The sequence below is a fragment of the Chiloscyllium punctatum genome, chromosome 24 (genome assembly GCF_047496795.1).
Source record: "Chiloscyllium punctatum isolate Juve2018m chromosome 24, sChiPun1.3, whole genome shotgun sequence".
Taxonomy (NCBI): domain Eukaryota; kingdom Metazoa; phylum Chordata; class Chondrichthyes; order Orectolobiformes; family Hemiscylliidae; genus Chiloscyllium; species Chiloscyllium punctatum.
Window position 1 is genome coordinate 65,178,302 of NC_092762.1, and position 17,272 is coordinate 65,195,573.

The 17,272-nt window shown below is 41.0% G+C and overlaps 1 protein-coding gene across 4 annotated transcripts in view; it reads left to right on the forward strand.

Annotated features, from left to right (window-relative positions):
• Positions 1 to 17,272, forward strand: part of nfic (nuclear factor I/C) — a 792,066-nt gene that overhangs the window by 686,368 nt on the left and 88,426 nt on the right. For all 4 annotated transcript variants that reach the window (XM_072594043.1, XM_072594046.1, XM_072594045.1 and 1 more), the window contains one exon: positions 16,945 to 17,030. In XM_072594043.1, coding sequence (XP_072450144.1) covers positions 16,945 to 17,030 — 86 coding nt within the window. The remainder of the gene's footprint in view (positions 1 to 16,944; positions 17,031 to 17,272) is intronic.

The window sequence follows — 17,272 nt, forward strand, 5'->3', positions numbered from 1 at the left end:
ACCACTATGCCAGACAAAGGAACTAAACCAACCTAAAAGTCTCCGCAGTGTTGACCTGGGAAACATTATAGGGAGCATATGCATGGGATAAAGCAAATGAGGAAGGACATTCATCTTAATGAGAGCTATTCAGCCCAACCATGAAATTGGAAGAGCCTCCCATCTCTGGAGATCTCACCTAATATTGTCAAGCAGGTGAGCAAAGTTAGTCCAAAATAACAGATCAAACATGGGGTTAATAAAACTGCCTAGGTATTGGAAACCTGCCCGTCACCACTTAAGAGGGAACTCAGGGCCACCTTCAACCTCTGGCACTTCCTTGAGGTTCCCCAAAGGCATAGCCTACGACTTTGCAAAGTTGATCGTATGTCTTGCAATACCCCCACATTAATTAATACTTTGAATCAGATGAGGTACGGAGGTCATCGGGTCCAATAAAAACAGAAGGACATCGTCCTCATATAGTGTAATCTTGTGTACCCTCGATCCTATTTCAAGAGTGGTTATGTGCACTTTCTGATGAATAGCCTCTACCAGCGGTCCTATCACCAATGTAAACAACAATGGTGAGAGGGGCCAGCCTTAATGACTACCCCTGCCAATCCTAAAGTTCCCAGATTTCACCCGGTCGGTGATGACCAAGGCCAGACAGTGGCGATATAAAACCTCGACCCACCTTGCAAAGACCCCGCCCAACCCAAACCACTCTAAGACATAAAAGCGATACAGCCACTCCACCTGGTCAAATGTTTTTTTCTGTATCTAAGGAAATCACCAACCCCTGGATTGATCATTGCTGACATACTTGAACCAAATTCAGCAACCTTCTAATATTATTAGAAGACCTACAGCCCCTTATAATATCTGTCTGGTCCTCTTTGACAATACAGGGCAACACCATTTCCAATATCAGCGCCAGGATCTCAGACAGAATCTTGAAATCTGAATTTAATAGAGAGATGGGCCTGTATGATGAATGAGGGAAATATTAGCTTCTCTCAAAGATGGTGGTAAGCATTCATGCATATAGGAGTGATGGTACATTTCCAATATCAGCCCTGACAGAATCCCTATAAACTCCTTATAAAACTCACTCGGGAGACCATCAGGGTCAAGCGCTTTCCTACTCTGAAGTTGCCTAGCTACCTCCTGTATTTCCTGAACTGTCAAGGGGGCATTAAGGAGAGAAGCCTGTTCCAAGGTTACCCCTGGGAGGTCCAGGTTCTTAACAAAAGCTTCCATTTTAGCCCTCCTGTCCTCACAACCTCCAGACCGATACAATCCAGAGTAAAAACTCTGAAAAGCCTCATTAATCCTTTGGCATTGTATGTGAGGACCCCGGCACTGTCTCGAATTGCAATACTGGATTGGGGAGCATGTGTTTTCCTTGTCAGATACACTAAATACTTCCCTGGCCTATCCCCGTACTCGAACAGCCTTTGTGTAGCAAAAGCAAATTTTTTTTTTGCGGTTTGTGTAAGTATTGAATTCAAGGCAGCCTGGAGGGCTGTGATCCACTGTAGCTTAGTCACTGAAGGCTGCACAAAATGTGCTGCCTCAGTAGCCTTCAACCTTGTCTCAAGTAGACGTTGCTGTTCCCTCTTCTGTAATTTCCGGCTAGCCAAATAGGAAATAGCTAATCCCCTAGCAAAGACCTTAGTGGTCTCCCATAGCATATATGGACTACCAGCCGTGCCTGAGTTGATAGTCAAGAACTCCTGAAACTCCTTCAAAACATATTCCACAAATTTGGAATCCTTGAGGAGAAAAGGATTCAGATGCCACTCCTGCAAACCTAGCTCCTCACTCTTGGCCTTAACCTCCAAATATACCGCCACGTGATAAGAGATAGCTGTATTCTCAATTTTACAACCCATAATCGAATCCAGGATGGTCAAGGCAGCCAATCCTTTGCTTGTCCCTGTATGTGTGGGAATGCACTAGGACTTGGCAGGGACGCTGTACCGGCCCAGACCTGCGCATTGCTACCCGATAGGCCCTTTAAATCTGCAGCCTGCTGGACTCGATTTGAACGCCCAGGAATGCGGCAGCCAGTGTTCAAAGAAGCTGACTGGCTTCCCACCTTCTTCACCTTCCGGAAACCCGGCAATCCGAAGATTTGTCCTCCGACCTCGATTTTCGAGGTCATCAACCTGGTCTCATGAGGCCTGCACTTCCCACTCCAGTACCTGGGTCAGACTGGACGAGGACTCGAATGCCACTTCTGAGGCCATGGTTCAATCCTCCACCTCCTCCATCCGCTCCCCGAGGTCCTGGAGCTCCTGTTCATGCTTCTGCAGCATGGGCACGATGGGTTGGACCTGGGCACGGATCACCTCACAGATCTCCTTAATCACAGCCCCAACCTTCGAGGTAAGTATTTCCATCGCCGCTGCCAATTCCCGTGAGTCTGTCAGGTCCCCAGGGGGTTTGGAAGAGGCGGCTGCTGCAGTCTCTGGTGTGGCGGTGCTGCAGGAGAATGTCCTCCCTGCTGTTTTTTGCTCACTCCTTTTCCTTTTGGCATCCTTCCCGCTCCCAAATATTAACAAGTATATGTTCTGTAAGGTTTTAAACTAATAGTTCCTCCACATAACTTGGCCAGGGATGACAAAAACTACCAATATGATTTGGCTGTTATGCAGAGCCATCCATGGCAGAATTGCTGCCACCTTGCCGAGTCACAGCCACATTTTTGATGCTCAATGTTAGTTCCAGTTCTTCAGTATTGATGGGTTCCCTTTCCCTAGCCTTTAATTTAGAATAAATAAACTATGAACAACAACCTTACCAATGTGCTTGATCGAAGCTGGACCTGATGCTTCACAACCTCATTAATTGCCATGGCCATCAATAGGTGCAGGAGTAGGCCAAGTAGCCTTTCAAGATCTTTCCATTCAATGAGATCATGGCTGATCTGTGGCCAGCTCCATATACTGTCTTTGGTCCACATCCCTCAGTACCTCTGCTTAACAAACCATTATCTATCTCAGATTAAAAACTTATCTACTATCAACTGCTGTTTGTGGAACAGAGTTCCAAAACAATACCACTCCAACAGTGGCTACCTGAAACTTGAGAATATTCCTCCCATCATCAACGTCATTCTTCATGCTTTGATGTATTCCATATTCCTTCATGCTTTGACATCTATTCCCCATCACTCCTGTCCTTGTTAAACTGAACAGCTTCCTTAACCTTTAGCATATCCTGTTTACAGATCTTGTGCTTATCTTGAAGTGCCTTTACGCTTTGTTCCTCCTGACTTCTGCTGCATCTCCAGTGATGCTATGTTTTCTCCTCCTCAGTATATACCTCTTGCCCTTCACTGCACCATCAGTGATAGAAAAGACTCTTATCTGTATTTCTTATCGTCTTTAGAAGTCTTACAAGTTTTGATCTAATCTTGAGTCACCTCTCCGGATACCTTTTCTGGGCTGTGTTTCTGTTTGTGTTACTGTTCCTCTGTGAAGAACCTCAGATTATCTGGCATGGCGAAAGCAGTATATAAATTAAAGGGGCGGCACGGTGGTTCACTGATTAGCACTGATGCCTCACAGTGCCATGGACACGGGTTCAATTCCAGCCTCAAGCATAGGTTATGTGCTTTAGTCAAGGGAAATGTAAAGTAATAGGATAGGGGAAAGGGTCTGGGTGGGATATTCTTTGGAGGGTTGGTGTGGACTTGTTGGGCCAAATGGCCTGTTTCCACACTGCAGGGATTCTATGAATAAATCCTAAATTGCTGTTAACACTGCTTGCAGCACATCATTTGTTGGACTGCTACGATACAGGCTTGAAGCTATATTGTTCTGCATGTCGGGATTCCAATCTTAGTCATGACCTGGCAGGTAGTTCTCTGTGAGAAGAAGAAGAAAGCAAAAGGATGTTTACCTTAGCTCATCTTTTACATCACTTTTGTGCACCTTAATTACCATAGATCACAACAGAAAAAATATGGACATCTTGTAAAAATTGAATAAAAAGTTGGCATTGAACCCCATCCAGTGATGTAACTAACAGAAGAGTTTCCTGTCCTTTCCAATAAGTAAAATCTTTATTGACAGCAGTGTGACAACAACTAAATTAAATCATCCAATTTTGTAAATTACTGTCTGTAATTTACACTTTTGACTGTGATACTTTAATTTGATGATTGTTAACAAGAAAAGCAAAAATATTTAGAGTGGTTAATTCCAGTCTTGTCATCTGTGAAATCTGATGCATTATAACTCAACAGTTCATCAATGGGACTAAAGCTGCTGGCATTTAACTTAAAAGATATCACAGGGTGGGGGTAATTTAATTGTAAAGTTATAAAATCAGGAAAAATCCTCATGGAGACATTGTAGTAATAACATTTAATAGGCATTGTGAAATTTAGTAAGTCTTTTATTTCCTCAATGCTGCATGTAGTTTTGGCATAAACACGCATTTTATTGGATAAAAATTATGATAGAGGTGAATAGTTTAAGAGTACCAAGGGAGTGGGTAATTTGTAATTAAACAGTGCATTTGAGTAATTCTAGGTCTCACTGAGATAATTGCAGAATTCGAGTGACTTAGTGCTTTGATTGTTTTCTTATCAAATTGAGAAACCAGCTTAATAATTTTGATTCCATTGTTAAAAACAAGAGTGAATTTCATTTGGCTGTAAGCATGACTTATAAAATCCCACTCATTCCCCAGTGACTGAAATTGATGCAAAATGACAGCATCTTGACCAGAATTATACTGTAACCTGATCTGGGAATTTCACACACAACCTTTTGGTTGAAGTCCAATATTTGTATCAGTAGTTGATAAAAACAAAATCTTCCCAGGGCATCAATTAATTGTGGGTGTCAAGATGGTCATATTAAATGTTGAACAAAATAAATAAGAAAGCTATGCCTTTATGAAGTAATATTCATTTCTTTTACTTAGACTACAGCAAGCATGGTTTTGTTTTCACTGGACTAAATTATAAACTCTAAGTAGACGAATAGATAGATAATGAAAGAGTTCCAAGAATTTAACTAGACTGAGCTTTCAACATTGTACCACATTTCACATTCTCAAGACATGTTATCAATTCAGTCAATTACTTTTACAATAGTTTCTATTTTAGGCAAATGCAATTGCTGATTGATACACAGCAAGATCTCACTAATAGGAACAAAGTTACTTTATTTCTTTGGCATTGATTGTTGGATTATAATTGGTCACAACGAAGAGTGAACTCCTTCGTTCATATGTTGTTATACACCCACCTGAGTAAGCAGAAACTATCTCTTGGCCTCATGTTAATTATGCTTAATGGTTTGCAGTTGCCTATTAGATTACATCCTCAAACAGGGATTTTTATGGCACCTTAATGTGACATAATGGTGTTAACTTGCAATCACAAAATGCTGTTGAACATAAAAAAAGTTGCATAGTTTTTAACATGTAACCTTGCTGTAAGTCTGCAGTAGTGAGTAGAGTGGATTCTTTCTTGATTATATGTTTCACTGAAATCTGTTTCTTGATTAAGTTTTGCAAATATAAACCATAAGTTAGACTGGAGCACTTTTAAGAACAAAAAGGCAGGGGTATTTTCTGAGTCTGTAGATTGTAAAGGAGTAATGATGGCCTTTAGTAGAGTGATATGCTCTTCTAGTCAGATGTGGGTGTTAGGGACAGTCTCTATGTTACTGATGATCATGTCTGCAGGAATTGTCTTTGGTTATGAATCCTATCAGATCACATGGAGTGAAAATTAGAGGCAATGAGGAATTTACAGAGCTAGGGGTTTGATGAATGGCAGTTATAAGAATTGAGAAAAGCCACAGATACAGTCAGGTAGATGGGGTAACTCCAGGAAGGGTAGGACAAGTAGGCAGGTGGTGCAGGAGTCTTCTATGGCTACCCCCATTTCCAAAAGTATGTTGTTTTGGAAAATGTAAAGGGCGATGGACTGTCAGAGGAATGTAGCATGAACAGCCACGTTTCTGGTATCGAGACAGGCTCTAATGTAATGAGGGGTACATCAGGTTCTAAGCGAAGGATTGTGATAGGGGACTCTCTAGTTAGAGGCACAGTCTGACGTTTCTGCAGCCAGCAGTGAAAAATCAGTATGGTGTGTTGCCTCCCTGGTGCCAGGATCAAGGATGTCTCAGAGAGGGTGTAGAATGTTCTCAAAGGGGAGAAGGACCAGCAGGAGGTCATTGTACACATTGGAACCAATGAGATAGGAAGGGAAGAGGAGGAGATTCTGAAGGGAGAATATAGAAAATTAGGCATGAATTTAACAAGAAGGTCCTGAAGGGTAGTAATATCTGGATTACTCCCAGTGTTACGAGTGAGTGAGGGTAGGAATAGAAGGATAGAGCAGATGAATGCATGGCTGAGGAGTTGGTGCATGGGAGAAGGGTTCACATTTTGGATCATTGGAATCTCTTCTGGACAAGAAGGATGGATTGCACCTGAACTGGAAGGGGTCTTGTATGGGAAGGTTGTGTGGCTAGTACAGCTGTAGACAGGGATCAGATGTATTTATTTGAGAACATAAATGAGAACTTCTAATTTCAGCATTTGCCAAACTTAAAGCTAGTATAATATTCTGGGTATTCCAAGAGGGAGGACAGGAAAAAATTGTGGCTGTAAGAGCTGCTCCTTTTTGAGTATTTTAGGTCTTGGCAGTGATTTCCTCAAATTCCAGGAGCAGCAATTACTGTTTTATGTGCTGTTGCATTATTTTGGCACTTTGGGGGAGAAAAGTCAAAACAACAGCACTTTTAAAAGGGAGAAAGACAAGCAAAAGGCAGCGAGCACATGGTCAGTGAGGGAGAGAGAGAAAGAAACCTACACTGCTTACTGATTCAGCAGTGAATCCACACAGTTACTGCCTTTGCTGTTTGAGTCCATGTATCTCTGATCATTGGAGTGAATCTAGGAAAAACTAACAAACCGCAAAATTCACAGCTGACCTTGGAGGAACCTGTGTGGGAGAGCTCACAGCACAGGAACAGATAAGTGTATAACTTAGTCTGAAGCACTTTTTTTTTAAGAGCACAAAAGATGGTGCTATTTTCTGAGTCTGTTGATTGTGAAGGAGTAAAGATGGTCTATAGAAGAGTGATATGCTGTTGTTGTTGGATGTGGTAGTTTGGGGAGAGTTTCCATGTTACTGATGACCATGTGGAGCAGGGAGATTTGCTAGAGCAGTTCGGGAGGATTTAAACTAGTAGAATGGGATGGGGGTGGTGGGGGAGGTGGGACCCTGGGAATTAGTGGGGAAAGAGATCAATCTGAGAACGGTACAATTGGAAAAAGGAGCGAGTCAAACAGTTAGCGCAGGCAGGGACAAAGCAGAGAACAAGATAGGACTGATAAATTAAACTGCATTTCCTTCAATGCAAGAGGCCTAACAGAGAAGGTAGATGAACTCAAAGCATGGTTAGGAATATGTTACTAGGATATCATAGCAATTACAGAAAGATGCTCAGGGATGGACAGGACTGGTAGCTTAATGTTCCATGATAGAAATCCTATAGGAAAGATAGTAAGAGGGGCAAGAGAGGAGGGGGAGTGATGTTTTTGATAAGGGATAGCATTACTGCTGTTCTTAAGGAGGATATTCCTGGGAATGCATCCAGGGAAGTTATTTGGGTGGAACTGAGAAATAAAAAAGGGATGATCACCTTATTGGGATTGTATCACAGACCTCGTAACAGTCAGCAGGAAATTGAGAAACAAATTTGTAAGGAGATCACAGGAAGAATAATAGGGTGGTTATGGTAGGAGATTTTAACTTTCCAAACGTGGACTGGGACTGCCATAGAGTTAATGGTTTAGATAGAGAGGAATTTGTTAAGTGTGTACAAGAAAATTTTCTGATTCAGTATGTGGACGTACGAACTAGAGAAGGTGCAAAACATGACCTACTCTTGGGGAATAAGGCAGGGCAGGTGACTGAGATGTAAGTGGGGGACAACTTTGGGGCCAGTGACCATAATTCCATTCATTTTAAAGTAATGATGGAAAAAGATAGACTGGATCTAAAAATTGAAATTCTAAATTGGAGGAAGGCTCATTTTGAGAGTATTAGACAAGACCTTTCAAAAACTGAATGGGGGCAGATGTTCGCAGGTAAAGGGGACGGCTGAAAAATAGGAAGGCTTCAAAAATTATATAACAAAAGACCAGAGACAGTATGTTCCTGTTAGGGTGAAATGAAAGGCCGGTATGTGTAGGGAATGCTGGCTGTCTAAAGAAATTGAGGGTGGTTAAGAAACAGAAGGAAGCATGTCAGGTATAGACAAGAGAGATTGAGTGAATCGTTGGAGTATAAAGGCAGTGGGAGTATACTTAAGAGGGAAATCAGGAGGGCAAAAAGGGGATAAGGGTAGCTTTGGCAAATATGGTTAAGGAGAATCCAATACATTGAGGACAAGAGGATAACTAGAGAGAGAATAGGGCCCCTCAAAGATCAGCAAGGCAGCCTATGTGTGGAGCGGCAGGAGATGGGGGATACTAAACAAGTATTTTACATCAGTGTTTACTGTGGCGGACATAGAGGATTTAGAATGTGGAGAAATAGATGGTGACATCTCAAATACTGTCCACATTACAGAGTAGGAGGTGCTGGATGTCTTGAAAAGCATAAAAGTGGATAAATCCCCAGGACCTGATCAGGTGTACTCTAGAACTCTTAGGGAAGCTAGGGAAGTGATTGCTGGGCCCCTTATTGAGATATTTGTATCATCGATAGTCACAGGTGAGGTGAAATAAGACTGGAGTTTGGTTAATGTGGCGCCCCTAGTTAAGAAACATTGTAAGGACAAGCCAGGGAACTATAGACCAGTGAGCCTTACATTGGTGGAGGGCAAGTTGTTGGAGGAAATCCTGAGGGACAGGATTTATACCTATCTACTTGCCTTGGAAAGGCAAGAACTGATTAGGGATAGTCAGCATGGCTTCATGCGTGGGAACTCATGTTTCACAAACTTGATTGAGTTTTTTGAAGTAACAAAGAACATTGATGATGGTGGAGTGGTGGATGTAATCTAAATGGACTTCAATAATGCGTTCGACAATGTTCCTCGAGGGATACTGGTTAGCAAGGTTATATCTCATGGAATACAGGGAGAACTAGCCTATTGGATATAGAACTGGCTTGAAGGTAGATGACAGGGTGGCAGTGGAGGGTTACTTTTCAGACTGGAGGCCTGTGATCAGTGATGTGCCACAAGGATCGGTGCTGGGTCCACTACTTTTCATCGTTTATATAAATGGTTTGGATGTGAAAGTAGGAGGTATAGTTAGTAAGTTTGCAGATGACACCAAAATTGGAGCTGTAGTGGACACGTTACCTCAGAGTACAACAGGATCTTGATCAGATGGGTCAGTGGGATGAGGAGTGGCAGATGGAGTTTAATTTAGATAAATGCGAGGTGCTGCATTTTGGAGAAGCAAATCTTAGCAGGACTTATACACTTAATGGTAAGTTCCTGGGGTATGATGCTGAACAAAGAGACCTTGGAGTACAGGTTCATAGTTCCTTGAAAGTGGAGTTGCAGGTAGATAGGATAGCAATGTTTGGTATGTTTTCATTTATTGGTCAGAGCATTGAGTACAGGAGTTGGGAGGTCATGTTGCGGCTGTACAGGACATTGGTTCGGCCATTTTTGGAATATTGCATGCAGTTCTGGTCTCCTTCATATCAGAAAGATGTTGTGAAACTTGAAAGGGTTCAGAAAAGATGTACAAGGATGTTGTCAGGGTTCGAGGATTTGAGCGACAGGGAGAGGCTGAATAGGCTGGGGCTGTTTTCCCCGGAGCGTCGGAGACTGAAGAGTGGCCTTGTAGAGGTTTATAAAATCATCAGAGGCATGGATAGAATAAATAGACAAGGCCTTTTCCCTGGGGTGGGGGAGTCTAAAACTGGAGGGCATAGGTTTAGGGTGAGAGGGGAAAAATATAAAAGCGTCCAAAAGGGCAACTTTTTCACTCAAAGCATGGTGTGTGTAGAATGAGCTGCCAGAGGAAGTGGTAGAGACTGGTACAATCACAATATTTCAATGGCATCGGGATAGGTATATGAATAGGAAGTGTTTAGAAGGATATGATGCCAAATGGGACTAGATTAGGTAAGGATATTTGGTTGCATGGACGAGTTGGACCAAAGAGTCTGTTTCCATGCTGTAGAACTCTATGACTCTATGACTAATTGAGAAGTGAACAGCACTTGGTGCAAGTTACAATTTGGGCTGCAGAGTGTTGCACATTTGTAGAGATGCAGGATGGGAGGCCAGCCACAGGAACATTTGAATAGCCAGGTTTGAAAATAATGAGGGTTGCAGCAACAGACGAATTAACACAAGGATGGAGACTGAGAACATTATGGGGATGCAAATTGACACGAACAGAATACATGAATAGAACCTTATCTTAGGCTAAAAGGGCAGTTAGGTTGTGAACAATTTGGTTCAGATAGTAGCCAGAGAATTGACTATGTGGGACTAAAGACGATCAGGAGCAAAATGCTTCCAGGCTGTTTTTAGCATGCAATTTTAAAGCACAATTTGCAGTAACGAGAAACAAGTGACAGGTAGTGATAAATATATAGAGAGCTTGTATCTAATATATAGGATTTTGTGACAGTTTGGTAAAATAGATTTCTCCTTTAAGTCCATAAAAATATTGGACTTTTCATTTAAATTCATAGCTTTGCAGATTGAACATGCTTAAGAAGAAGAAAAATTGCCACATTGGATTCCATGCAGCAAATTGGCTTTAAGATTGTCATCTCACTTTCATTGAGATGATTGGGTTCTGTAGTTAGTGTATGTATTGCCCTGTTTCAGATCCTTATTTGATTGTATTCTGAATTGAAGTATTCAAATTTCACGCATAAATTGCTGAACCTCAATACTGCACAAATCTTCCAAAATCTAATCAGCTTATCCAATCTAATAAAGTGTCAGCCTTGGAACAGTGGAGTATGAATGAGCTTGAGTCAAAAGATCAGTAGTTTGAGCCCCACTCAGTTGTGAGGATGCATTTGGACTGAGGGAGAGATGTGCTGTGGAGGTGCCATCTTTAAGATGAACAGTTAAATTTATGACTTTCTGTTTTCTCTGGCCAACTTAACAGATAGCCACATTCTATTTAAAGAAGATTCAGGGAGTCCCCTTGATTTTTTCTTTGATGAATATATATTTCTCAGTCTATGCCACTGCAACTGATTAACCGGCCGATAGCTCATTGCTATTTGTGGGATCTCACTATGCACACATTGGCTGCCTGAGTTCCCTACATTACAACACTGGCTGCACTTCAGTTGTACCTGTAAATTTGCTTTAGAACTTCCCAGTGTTAAGACATCATATACCTTTATTCTTCTGTTCTTTCTGTGGCCTTTTGGGGGACTTTCTGAGACAAAAGCAGTAAAGTCAAATGTTAGGAGACCATAATGAATATGTACCCATTTAGAAAAGCTGGAACTTTTCACCTTGTAAGTTTTGTAAATAATTAATACCAAACACATTTTAAAACAATAAATTTCTGTGACTGAGAACATCTGAGAAACATGCCTTTGAATGACAATATTAAAACAGGCAGAACAAAAATGATTTAAATTTAAAATGCCCTTAGTGTGTGGTTAAAAATTTAAGCAGTTACAATTTGGCTGCAATTCTGGGTCAACAGTGTTTGCTTAAAGACTCACCATGAACATACTGAATAATTTACATTACAAATTTCATAAATGGGCATGGTAATCATCTGAAAAGGGTAATATTTACCAAGATGGTGATAGTTTTGAATCATTTATTGTAAGTAATGGTTTATTTATGATACATTATATATTGCAAGCACCCATTCCTATGTATGTAAACTCATAAGGGTTAAAAGAAGAGTTAGTCTAAGAGCAGGAACACTCTTCTCAACTTTCTCTTCCTATTTGAAATAGCCAATTTGTTTTCAGGAAGGGAGATAGCATTGGTACAAAAGTAGAAACTTAACAAAAGAAGTCAGTCATTCAGTTCGTCACAAGAGTTCTGACTGACCGACAACGCGGTGGCTCAGTGATTAACACTGCTGCCTCAAAGTACCAGAGACCCGGATTCGATTCCAGCCTTGGGTGACTATCTGTGTGGAGATTGCATGTTCTTCTGCTGTGTGCGTGGGTTTCCTCCAGGTACTCCAGTTTCCTCCCACAGTCCAAAGATGTGCAGGTTAGGTGGATTGACCATGCTAAATTGCTCACAGTGTCCAGGAATGTGCAGGCTAGGTGGATTAGCCACGGGAAATGCAGGGTTACAGCGATAAGGAAGAGATGTGAGTCGAGGTGGAATGCTCTTCAGAGGTCATTGTGGACTCAATAGGCCGAATGGCCTGCTTCCACACTGTGGGGATTCTATGAAACAGGACAGCTGCCCACAATGTTTATCTTCTTAAATATGTATAAGATGCTTTTTTCTCGGATTATTTGCCCATGGTAGTGGATATTAGTGGATGATCATGAGGATAGAGCAGGCAAAGAATAAAGGACAGCAGGGGTGAGTTTCTTCTCCAATTCCTGCATGCATTGGTGCTCAGGCTCATACTGCTTAAAAAGTGCTGTGAAGAGTGGTGATTTTCCAGTAACTCCTCAGTGATTATTGAGCCTATGTTAGCAAATTCTGAAAGATTTCAAGCTGTAGTTAATTCTGGCCCTCCGAACACTCTGATCCCATTAGCCCTGAGGTAAATGCAGCAGTGACAAATCAGCAACAGTGTCTCTGAAACACAGGTAAATGCTGAGAAGCTTGGTCACCTTCTGTAGGCTGCTGGATTGGCTTGAACCACTCTTTTAGGAGATGAAGACAAAGCTGAACAGGTGGAGCCTCAGTACCTGCAGAAGACAAAGTAGTGATAGGAATTTCTAGGGAATCACTAAAGCACAGCCATTATATGTTCCTCAGAGATGTAGCAGAAACCTCAGGCTGATTTTTAACAAAAATCAACTAAATGTCAACATTGAGGAGTTTTGTGGAGCGTTTCATCCCATTAGCTCTAATGAGTTATCTCACACAATTCTCTGCAGCTCATCTCATTATGTATATGCCACACCTTGAGCATTATCATGCACTCAACAATGGCAGAAGTACTTGCTGCTGCTAAGACTACCCAGGGCTCCCAGCACCGGCACCATATTTAAAACCCAGCTGAGAATCAGCTCAAGCTGTGCTCACTGGGAGCTGTCCTTCACTGTAGCATGTAGTGAGAGAGGAATCAAAAAGAAAAACATTTGAGGTGGCGCAGATGACACTGAACAGCAAACACAAGCTCACATTCCGAAAAGTATTGCTGTTTAATATCATCACCTGCCTGATTGACTGTCATTATAACTGCATCCAGAAGAATCAAGCTGCAAAGACTACCCAGACTTAGCATGAACCTGTCCTGGAACTCTCCCCAAGGGAGTACTACAATTGCCCGAATGCTCAACGTGGCATAACATCATCTCATTGTTAATGTGAGAACATTGCATGTTAGAAAACTTTCAAACAGTTGAAAATGTTCCCTTTTATTCAACTGTAACAAAAGATAAAACAAATGAAAAAGATCTCCATTTGCTTCTCAAAACAGACGGAGACTGCTTTGCTTTTGAACACCAACAAACTTACAGCTAATGAATGATTACTACATTCAACTTTGATTCATTTCAACCATGTGTCAATGAAGTCCTGTTTGGCTTGTTGCACCAACACTGCACTGCTCTGCCAGGCTGAAGGTTATATTCCTCCTGCTCAAAAGACTGCTATTGCTCTCCCAGCTCTTCACTGTCCATCATATCCCCTCTTTGCCTGTTCCAGTTGTGCAGGGTACACCATGCTAGAGTTAGGTGGCTCTGTTGAACTGTACTGCAAGACTGATCCAAGCATTAGAACCTCATCTCCACCACGCCTAACATCTACTCCATTATGAATCTGGTTAAACAATGAGCTGTATTGTATCCCTGATTGACAGCCCTCAGTCAAGGGTTGCAAAACAAACTCATTAACTATGGTTGCAGACCCTTGTTACCTAGTAACTTGGAGATAGTAAGGACTGCTGAAAGGTTCTGACCTGTAATGGTGACTCATTAGTTATCCAGTAACCATCCTTGTAAGGTATCCAGCCCTTGAAACAGAAACATGAGAGTTCTCAAGGATATTTACATCATGGCAGCTCTGAAGGTACTTGGTGCAGATTTCTAAGATGAGATACTAACTGTCACAGTTAAATTGGATGTTGATGAAATGGAACATTGTTCTGTTAATGAAGTGTGTTACACTATGATACTGCACTCTCAAAGCAGTGTGTGTGCAGTCACCTTGAGAATGCATCTCTTTTGGCAAAGTCCAGGCACAGGAAAACAAGATGAAACTGTGTCTTCTATCAAAACTTGTGTCAGTAACAGCCTTGATACATATAAAGATTGTTGAATGCTACACAGGACCCCAGTGGATCTTTAGAAGAGAGCCTGACTTTAGATGCAAACTGAGTTATCACTTAACAAAGATGTTAGGATGCCTGAGGAGCACCCTGCATTGATATATGAGTTGGGTGCCTGTCCGTGCACACAAAATCTCTTGGCAACAGCATTCCAATGAAAAGTTTTGGTGTGCTCCAAAGTGCAGTATTGAAATGAAGAACTGTAGTCTAAGGGAGTCAGAGATATTTCATGACATTGAAGAGGCTGCTAGGTGGCTGATGCCAACCTCCATGGACAGGGTTGTATGTGCTCACTGCCCATGGTGTGTACCATGAAATTGTGAGGACTGCACTCCAATGTGGAGGATGGAGTGTACTGGTCAGGTATCCATTCTCACTCTATCCATGTACATGGGAGATAAGAGAACTGCATATAGAAGAGATTAGTACTAACAACATCTAAATGCTTGCAAATAGGCCTCTTGCTGCTCGCTGGTGAGAATCTCATCTTGCCATTCAAACTAGGATGTAAAATCTAACTTATTTTCAATGTGAAGAATCTAATATTACAAATGTGGTATATTTTCCTATCTGGCTTGCTATTCCCTGTGTTTTTTAGTTGACTGGGAAAATTCAGCCTTTTTTTTTAAAGTGGGCAAATGGGGTTATTGAGTGTTGTTGGAAACAGAGAGGCTCACCAATGAAATTTCAGATCAGTTTCTTATATCAGCTTGCCATCACCATGAATTTCTTTTGCAGACCTGGCATGGGAGGGTGGTCAAAGTATAAAAGGACTGCGAGTTAGGAGATTAGGCAGGTAGGACTCTTGGCACACATATCTTATGAAAGTCCGTCTACCGACTTGCATTAAATATTATGTCAATGTAATAAAACAGAGCAAGCATGTTTTTATGTGCAGCGACTTGGCAATATAGTTCAGGGCTCTTTCTAAGACATGAAGTAAGATAAAGCCAAATAACATAAATGAAGATTCTTCCTTTTGCAGTTATTAACATCCTGAGTGAAATACCTTGAAATGTTCACATTATCACCATTTATTCTTGCAATTCTTTGCAGGTTAGCCCATATAATCTAGTGATGTGATGTTTTTCATTATTGTAAGTTCACGCTAGACACAGTGGACATCCCATATATTGACTAGAAATTTTCATTTTGGCAGTGGCTTTTTGTTTCTGTAATTGCTAAGTGTAACTGCACTGAGTTACGCAGTATACTTGAATTAAGCCATTTGCTTTTAAAATTTTCAAGCAAGCAATGTTAATCACTTTTAGTTTTGTTGACAGTGGTATACAAATTATAACTAATGGCTTTCTCGTTGCTAATGCCTGGTTGATTTGGAGGTATGACAATACAGGAAGTAATATTTCAGCTGACAAAACTGCAGAAGTTAACTCTTTAAACATCTGCCTTAATTGTCGGTAAATTTTAATTGATTTGCCCTTTACCCCCAGTCTGCCTGCACCTGCTTTCAATTTTATATTTACAGCTGAGAACAAATTCTACTTTTGTTACCTGAAATAGAACTAAATCAGGAAATTACTTTTTACCCCACAGCTATCTTGTTCATTAAACATTTCACTTCAATAATTTATAGTAAATTTCTTTGCACTGAAGTTCTATAAGATTTCTCCCAGTTTCCCTGTTGTAACTTGGCAGTCATTCCCGAATATTGTTTAGATTAGAAAATGTCACAAATGCTTCACACAGATTCATACAGGTGCACTTAGAAAAAGATGCCAAGCCAAAAGAGATATAAAAAGAAATAGCCAAAAAGCTAAGTCAATGAGTTGTGTTTTACAGTCTTAAAGGATGAAGTGGAGGTGGAGAAATTCAAGGGTTTGGAATCGGAACTCTTGGTTAAAGAGCTTCTAAAGTTGGAAACCAATCTGAAAACCAAGTAGTGGACCAAAGAAGCAGATATAAAATAGGCCTGAATTGGAGAAATGGAAAGTTTAGAGCACAGAATTGTCAGGCTGGAGGAGACAACAAAAACAGGACGCTGAGCCCATGAATGAATTAAACAACAGGAAAGATGATTTTAGGGATTAGGAGCCAATATGGCCCAGCAAGGAATATAGAGATAGTGGGTAGAGGTAATGTGGTATAGGATATGAGCAGCAAAGCTTTGGATAAGTTGACTCTTTCAGAGCGTGGATAGTAGGCAAACAGGAAGACCAAAAAATAGTAAAGTCTGGAGGTGGCAAACAGCATTGATAATGGTTTCAGCAGCAGATGGATTATGATAGAGACACAAGTGGTGATGGACATATGTAATATTTATGATGGCTAGGGCAGGGAATTTGAAGCTGAGCTCTTTACATTTTTGCAATTTAGATAGTTTCTTTGTGTATCTTTATAAGTATGCATATAAAAGCATTTCACTTATTCCTTTACATTCAAATATTTTCATCAAAACAATGTCAAAAAAACACAAAGGTCCATATTGCAATTCTTTGTTGTGGGTCTATCCATTACTACAAACATTTTTTAATTTCATTTCAGCCTACACGACACCTGGCACACCCCCAGCTAATCGTTCCTTTGTGGGAATAGGACCAAGAGATCCTGGCAGCCTTTATCAGCCACAGGTAATGTTGCAGTTCTAATTTAATTGATGGTTTGTATGTAATTAGTTTGTCTTCCTTGCAAGTGTGGCCCATCTCAGCATTGAAAACATCACGAAAGTTTGATAAACTGTTTATATCAAGAAAATGCACTGTTCCAAGAACTATCCCCTAATCTGTCCATGCAGGTCTTTAGAGAATAGACTCATTTTTCTTGGCTGACTATACTTCAAGCCAATTTATTATCTATTTACTTTTATAAGAAA